This window comes from Sturnira hondurensis, unplaced genomic scaffold (assembly GCF_014824575.4).
Source record: "Sturnira hondurensis isolate 20B ecotype Veracruz unplaced genomic scaffold, ASM1482457v3 Scaffold0008729, whole genome shotgun sequence".
Classification (NCBI taxonomy): Eukaryota; Metazoa; Chordata; class Mammalia; order Chiroptera; family Phyllostomidae; genus Sturnira; species Sturnira hondurensis.
The window spans coordinates 212,155-220,473 of record NW_028081360.1 but is presented as its reverse complement, the minus strand read 5'-3'; the positions used below and the strand labels follow the sequence as shown (position 1 = coordinate 220,473).

Below are 8,319 nucleotides of genomic sequence, written 5' to 3'. Positions count from 1 at the left end.
TAGGACTTTCTGCCTCCATGGCTTATCCTCTCTCTGGAAAGTCTTGGCTGCTTTGCTTAGTGGTGATCAGATGTGATCAGATGTGGAGGTTCTATCACTGAAGCAGAGTGCCTGACTCCGCTAGGTTATATGGGGGAGAGACCCAGAGAGGTGACATGAAATTCAAGTCAGTAGCAGGTGTAGGACTACAATATGGTTCTACATTGTTTTTTAAATTAAGATTTGATTTATTTATTTTTAGACAGAAGGGGAGGGAGAATGAGAGGGAGAGAAACATCAATGTGTGGTTGCCTTTCGTAGGCCCTCTACTGGGGACCTGGCCTGCAACCCAGGCATGTGCCCTGACTGGGAATCAAACCAGTGACCTTTCTTTGGCTTGAAGGCTGGTACTCGATCCACTGAGCCACACCAGCCAAGGCTAGTTCTATATTCTTGTGTACTCTGTTGTACCACCTCTAACCCCCCTGGGGTTTGCCTCTGCTAAAATCTAGACCGAGACATAGAGAGGAGAACTGATCTGTCCCATAGGTCTCAGAGAGACTTGGGACTTTGAAACACCAGGTACTGGGAGAAAAGAGAGATATGGGACTGAAAATAGGATTAATGGGAAATCTGTAAACATGGTATTTGGTCTTTGACCCCCCTACTCCCATTGTCTTCAGTGATGCATGACCATTCATCTGATAAAAAATGTTTTAAATTTTTTAACTGCATGCTGGTTATTTTTATGTTTTAATCTTAAATCCAGAAACTTTTGTGGAGGGGCAAAGGCAAGAGGGATTGGGAATTTATATTTGGGATTTTTAAACACAAGAATCAAGTCATTATCATTCCACTCAGTTTGAGTTCAAATAGGCAAACTGTTCCTATTTCACCCTAGAATTCTCCTCAATTTCCCAGTGGTGAACATCAGTGGACATTGTTTGAGAATTCAGAACTGTATAGTTGGAGTTGCTTCTATTCCTGGGCAATAGAAGTGCCAGACAATCAGCCAAGGACATAGTTCCGTCAAACTTCTCCAGCACGTTAAAAAAAAAAAAAGTAAAGACTTTCTGTAGTAATGTGATATGCTTATTGGAATTCCTGAAATATATGGTAGCTTGTGCCAATTTCTGTGGCAGAAGAAAAATAAATGGCATAATGTTTTTTAAAAATCCTTCCCCTCAAGAAGCCAATGTTTGAACAGGAATGTCTATAGACTAGCAATCAAAGTGCTCCTTACCCAGTTGATGTGGTGACATTGATAACTGCAAATTTCTGCAAGGCTGTTGGATTTGGTTAAATTTGAAATTTGCTGAGTTTTGGGGACATGTACCTATCCCAAAAATAGAGAGACAGGTGTCACTGTTCTAGGTCTTACTGGAGATAAGCTGGGTGGCATTCAGGGAGAAAATGAGAATCTCATCTGAGCGCTGCATGAGGGACTATCTGGATCCAAAGTCAGGGTTATGGTGATTTAGTCCACGAGCCACGAAAGAAGGGAAACCTACACTAGATAGATAGATAGATAGATAGATAGATAGATAGATAGATAGATAGACAGACCGACCAATTGTATTGCTAACAAAATATGCCAATGTTTTCTTTTCTGGTTATCCATCCAACCTACGTCTCTCCTTAGGCCCCACGTAGTAAAATGTATCACCAAACACAATTTTGGAGATATTCCTGAGTCCTCTCTTTCGACTCCAATTTCAGCTAGTCGTTCCCCCTGCCTATGAAACACCAGATTGTCCATTTTTCTCCATTCACTACTCTGATCCCAGCCAAAAGAACATTACCCTCTTCTGGACTACTTGGCTTGTTAACTGGTATCCCTGCTTTCATTCTTGCCCCTCATCTCGACCATCTACAGACTAAATAAAATTTTCTCACTGTCCTGTCAGCGCCTTGCGTTGCACTTAGAATAAAATCCAAACTTCATCATGGCTCCCCAAGCGCAACATCCGTCCTCTGCCCACCTCTTGGTATTTCACACAGGGTTCTCCAGCCACAGCATTCCCCGCCCCCCACCCCACCCCGTCCCACCCGCGCAGCACCCAGGAGAGGCCGACGTCTTCCTTCCATTCCCCAGTGCTTCGCGAACTTGCTTCTTCTCCCTCTGTCCAGCCCAGATCTTCATAGGTCAGGGCTTTAGGACCGTGGCGGTCTGTGTAACCCTTCATGTCCCATCCCCAGCTGACCTAATTGATAGATCAACACCTGAAATTATCATTAAAGACAAGGTTTAGCGTATTTCTCTCTTCCCCAGCAAGACGTCCGCTTCAAAGAGCCGCTCACAGGTGCACCCCAGTGCCTGGCGCACGGCGTCGATGGTTACGTACTACTACTACCTGGGGCAGTTCCGAGCTCACGGGAACTGAGTGGGCAATTTTACAAGGTGACAGGAGCTGTATGGGTCCTCCAGCTGGAAGACCCGCGCCCCACTTCCCTGGCCTCCATCCAGTTTCAGGCTAAGGACTGAAGGGAATTTTGTGACCAAACGGTCAAAGACAAGAACGATACTATTATTAGTGGCAAGAAAGCGTGGCCTGCCGAAAGACACCGGGGACGGGGCAGGGGTCTGAGCCAGGGGAGCAAAATAAGGTCGGAGTGGAGCAGTTCGAACCGGCAACGACAGGAGATCCGCAGAAACCAGAGGACTAGCCTGGACCGGCGCCGCGGCTTCACTTCCGGGTGAAGGGAGGGCACGCCGAGCATTTCCGGGGCGGGCTGCGGCTCCGGCTGTGCCAGTGGCGCCGCGGTTGTTCGTCCAAGGAGCGCTTAGGACGCCAGTGGTTCGGGGCCGAGGGGGCTCAAGGCGGTGGCAAGGGGACTTCGAGTCCCAGCGGCGGCCCATGGGGCGCAAGGAGTGAGGCCGCGGCCTGCCTGGGGCTCGGGGGGTGGGGGGAGTGGGGCGGGGAGATGGATAAACTGACCATCATCTCAGGATGTCTCTTTCTCGCCGCCGATATCTTCGCCATCGCCAGCATCGCCAACCCCGACTGGATCAACACTGGGGAGTCCGCGGGTGAGCGACGGACGTGCGGGAGCCAGGAGAGGGTGGTGAAGGGAGGGGACTCGGCTGAAGAAAAGTGACTGAGGGGAGAGAAAACCTGGCATGGGCTGTCGAGTCCCAGACCAGGAAGCTGGGTGAGGAGAGAAGGCCGCCCGACCTCAGGAACCGTGGGAGAACCAGCTTCGTGCTGAATTTTTAAAAAGAATTCAGGGAGACGGGAAGAAAGTATTTGGAGTAAACTGAGGAGCCGGTAAAGAAAAGCTGGAGCGGAGGCTGGGGCTGGAGCGAGATTGCTTGTGGGCGAGGAAAGGCCCAGAGGTGCCAGGGCCGACCTCGACTCCAAGGAAGCTGTGAAGGGGACGGAGAGGTGGTGGAAGAGGCAGGGTCACTCACTGGTGCTGGGGTGAGGGCTGGCTGGGTGCTGGGTAGGACACCCGGGTCTCCGCATCCCGGCCTAGCCCCTGCCTACTTGGCAGCTTTGGAGACGCATCTGGCTTCCGGGTTTTCCCTTTGAAGTCTCTGTGTTTATAACTTGGCTTTATATTAGGCCTGAGAGCTATAAGCCTACTAATAATAAACTTCATTTTATGGAGCATCTTTCATTCTAGAACATAACAAAAACGCTTTAAATGTCTTAATAGTAGTTACAAAATTAAATAACACAGCAGAGTTGCAGGCAGCCCAGCAGCAGTAACAGTGTCTGCTGTAACACCACGGAGCTGTGAGCAGCAGGGCAAGGAGGTGCTGGAACAGAGGTGGCATCTTTCTGAAGAAAGGATATCGCAGGTGAATGCCTGAGCCTGTTTTCTAACTGCTTGTTAAATGCAGATGAAGGGATTGTTGGGGGTTGGGAATGTTAAGCTCCATCCGTGAATTATTTGTTACAAAAATGTATCACTAAGCTGTCAAACTACCTGTAAAGTATTACTCATGGTTCTGTATATCCTGCAATATTTTTAGCCCTTAAAAAGGCTGTAGCTAGGACATTTGTTGCTTCCTCCTCTCTCCCTTCTCTCCCTCGTCTAGACCTAGTAACATAAAATCATGCTGTCATCTTTGCTGGTTATTAAAATAACACTCTAAAAATTCTGCTCTTCTTGCCTATACAGTTTTAGCACAGCTCTTAATTGTAAAGCATAGTATATATTATCATGTGAGGTGTTAGCTAATGCTGTGGTGCCAATCCTATTATAGTAGATAAGTGTATGAAGTTAGCCATTTTACACCTTAAAAATACACAATGCTATATGTCAATTACACCTCAATTTTTTAAAATTGTAAAGCGTATGAAGTATCACAATGGTTAAGAATTTGGTGAAACAGTGGGCTTTATTTCTGAAATTGTTGGCAACACCAGCATTACTAGTTTGTATAGTATATGTATGGCACCCAAGGCATGACCTGTTCTTGTTTTTATCCTAATTATATGTGCAGTGACTCCTTTTATGAGACGTTCTTTGGAACTTTGCATACTTAAGGGCAAGGAAGTTTTCCTGTTTTGGCAGAAAAGATCCTTTCTGCAAAGATGTTTCAGGCAGAATTCCATTGTATAAAATAAACTAAATAATCCCTGGGAAGCTATACTTGATATCGGGAACTGTTACCTGTATAGGAGAAGAAAGAGCTAAGTAGTAATGTAACATTCCTGAGAAGATGGAAAGGGACACTATTCAAAGCATTGGGAAAGTGTATAACTCCTCTGTTATATTCGAAAGAAAGCAAGGATAGAATGAGTACATCTCCTTCAGATTAGTAGGCTAAGTCTTGTGCTGTGAGTTGCTGTAGAGATGGGAGAGATAGAAGTTCAAGGTTTGAAATAAGTTGAAAATGTATGGAATAAATAAATAGTTGTAGAGGAATCATGCTAACTGGTGACATAGTAGGATTGTCTAACAGCATACAAGCCTCATAGAGGTTGGTGGTCATGAATACACAGTATAATAACCCATCTGCTTGTTGACCTTTACTAGGAGTGCTCAGCTTCTTTGGTACCAGTGTGTGGTGAAAGCCAATAGAAGGCTTCATTCGGGGTTGGGGTTTGCCAGCTACATGGGACAAAATGACAGTGGAGCAGAGATATTGGTCAGAATATCATTATGATGATGGTTCATGAACTCTCAGCTGGGTAAAGAGTAAAATTGAATAAAAGAAAGATTTGTCAGTGAATAGTAGACAAATGGTTAATGGAAGAGTTGACTCAATGGAATCAAAGATCTGACTGGGAGTGGTTGATACAGCAAAGTGGGAGTACAGAGGATTGTGGACACAAGGTCCAGAGTGCAACAGTGGGGTGAAGGATGTAATTTTTTTAACAGTTTCCCTTACCATCTCAGGATACCCTTCAGTTAAATGTTCTGTAGCTAGAAGGAAGAATGAATAATAGGAGGTAGTAGGAACAGTAGGAAAATTTTCAAAATCATAACTAACCCATATTTCTTAACCTTTACTATGTCAGACAATAAGCCCCCAGAACTTAAAATGAACAGGGTTATGTTCCTTTGTTCACTCTTTTGCTCTTGCATTGTGATAAGATGCACCTGACCTTTACCTGGTGTTTGATTGAGCTTTTGTGCTCCTTTTACCTGAGCAGACAGATCTAGTGTTTAGTTCCAAAAAGTTGGTGCAGGGTTGCACCTACCATCATTGAAACACTTACAGGAAGTTCAACTAAGACCTCAGAAGTGACAGGACTAATTTTATTCTAAGATCTGCACAAAAGTGACTTAACCTGGCAGTAAAAAGTTGTGTTGGCTTCCTTTGGTGCATTATGCACAGTATAAACTTTTGTATTTTTGTTTGTTCTGATTTTATTTTTAAAATACTTTATTTATTTTGAGAGAGAGGTGATAGGAGGGAGAGAAACATTGATGTGCAAGAGGCAACCAGTGTAGCCCCCAAATGGGGACCTGGCCAGCAACCCAGGCATGTGCCCTGTCAGGGAATGGAACCGGCTACCTTTTGGTTCGCAGGCCAGTGCTCTATCCACTGAGCCACACCAGCCAGGTCTATTTGTTTTGATTTTACAGAGAGGGAAGGGAGGGGAGGGAGAAAGAAAGGCAGAGAAATAACCATTGGGATCTGCTGTCTTCTGACCAGGAGCGAACCTGCAACCCAGGAAGGTATACTGACTGGGAATTCAACCAGCAACCTTTGGGTTTGCAGTTTGACTCCCAATGAACTGAGCCACACTAGCCAGGGCTGTAATAAAAGTTTCTATTGTGATGTTTTTACTGTGAATTTTAAGTGGACAAAATATATTGAAAGTAGGATTCCTACAGCCAAAAGGTTCTGCAATTTGTAGGTGGAAAATCATTGCAGTGAACTATAAAGGCAAAGTTTCAGGATTCAGAGCCAAACTTCATCACTTCCTTTGTGACTTTGAGCAAGTTATTTAGACTCTCTTTCTAGTTCCTCCTCTATAAAATAGGGATAATAATAATACCTCTGTCATTGAGTTATTGTGGTGATTAATTGAGTTAGTGGAAAACATTTAAAACGGTGCCTGACATATCACATAAGTGCTCAATAAAAGTTATGCATAGTTGTATTGGTGTTATAGTTTATAGTGACAGGTGTCAGAATCCCAGTTTTGAAATTAAAGCTCAGGACTTGTTACTGAGAGAACTTGTTACAAAAATAATATGACTAGACTTAAAACAAGTCACATAGATAGTCGTCCCCCTTGGCTTTGGACTTCACTCCCATACTTTTCCTACTTTTTCAGTTCTCAGCTTCTTATTCTACTCTCTCTACTCCTTGGATTCTACTTGAACTACTATAATGGGGAATGAAATACTTGAAAACAAAAACTGAAAATAACTGTCTAAAATCCCAACTAATAAACTATATTACCATAAGATTATAGACGATGCTTCTACTGGCAGAGTTTTTATTTTGTTTTTATTGTATTGCTTCAAATACAGAGAAAGTACCTTCCTTTTATTTTCTTTTTTTTAAATATATTTTATTGATTATACCATTACAGTTGTTCTATTCCCCCCTTCATTCCCCTCCACCCGCACACTCCCTCCCCCACCATTCTCCCCCCTTAGTTTATGACCACGCGTCTCAAGTTCTTTAGATTCTATATTTCCCCCACTATTCTCGCCCTCCCCCCTATCTATTTTCTGCCTACCATCTATGTTATTTTCTGTGCCTTCTCCCCCCTTCTTCTCCTCCCACCCCCCTGTTGCTAACCCTCCATGTGTTCTTCATTTCTATGGTTCCACTCCTGATCTAGCTGTCCTCTTGGTTTGCTTTTGTTTTAGGTGTGGTTGTTAATAACTGTGTGTTTGCTGTCCTTTCACTGTTCATATTTTTCATCATCTCTTTCTTATATAAGTCCCTTTAGCATTTCATATAATAAGGGCTTGTTGATGATGAACTCCTTGAACTTGACCTTGTCTGAGAAGCACTTTATCTGTCCTTCCATTCTAAATGAAAGTTTTGCTGGATAAAGCAATCTTGGCTGTAGGTCTTTGGATTTCATGACTTGGAATACTTCTTTCCAGCCCCTTCTTGCCTGTAAGGTCTCTTTTGAGAAATCCGCTGACAGTCTGATGGGTACTCCTTTGTAGGTGACTGTCCCCTTATCCCTTGCTGCTTCTAGGATTCTCTCCTTCATTTTAATCTTGGCTAATGTAATTATGATGTGCCTTGGTGTGTTCCTTCTTGGGTCCAACTTCTTTGGCACTCTCTGAGCTTCCTGGATTTCCTGGAAGTCTATTTCCTTTGCCAGACTGGGGAAGTTCTCCTTTATTATTTGTTCAAATAAGTTTTCCACTCGTGGCTGTTTCTTTCCCCCTTCTGGTACCCCTGTAATCCAGATGTTGGAACGTTTAAAGATGTCCTGGAGGTTCCTAAGCCTCTCCTCATTTTTTTGAATTCTTGTTTCTTTACTATTTTCTGGTTGGATGTTTCGTTCTTCCTTCTGGTCCACTCCCTTGATTTGAGTCCTATTTTCCTTTCCATCGCTATTGGTTTCCTGGACATCTCCCTTCATTTCAGTTAGTTTAGCCTTCATATGTTCCTCTAATTTGTGACTAAGTTCCTCTAATTTGTGACTGTACTCTACCAATTCTGTGAGCATTCTGATAAATAGTGTCTTAAATTGGGCTTCTGAGAGGCTGGCAATCTGTTGGTCGCTTAGAGTATTGGCTCTGGGACTTTGAGTTCTTGCACCATCTTTTGGGCTGTTCGTGCCTGTTAAGTAGCAGGAACGGAGCCCTAGGTTTTCACCAGAGCAGGGCAACTCAGTCTCTGGGTTGTGACGTTGTATGTGGGGGCGGGGTCAAAGAGGGACAATGGCTTCCCTCCAGCGC

The 8,319-nt window shown here is 44.1% G+C and overlaps 1 protein-coding gene across 1 annotated transcript in view; it reads left to right on the top strand.

Moving 5' to 3' along the window:
* Positions 1-2,873: 2,873 nt before the first annotated feature.
* MOSMO (modulator of smoothened) overlaps positions 2,874-8,319 on the top strand; it is a 96,680-nt gene continuing 91,234 nt past the window's right edge. The window contains exon 1 of the mRNA XM_037055790.1: positions 2,874-3,010. Within this exon, the coding sequence (XP_036911685.1) occupies positions 2,905-3,010 (106 nt within the window). The 5' untranslated portion in view covers positions 2,874-2,904. The remainder of the gene's footprint in view (positions 3,011-8,319) is intronic.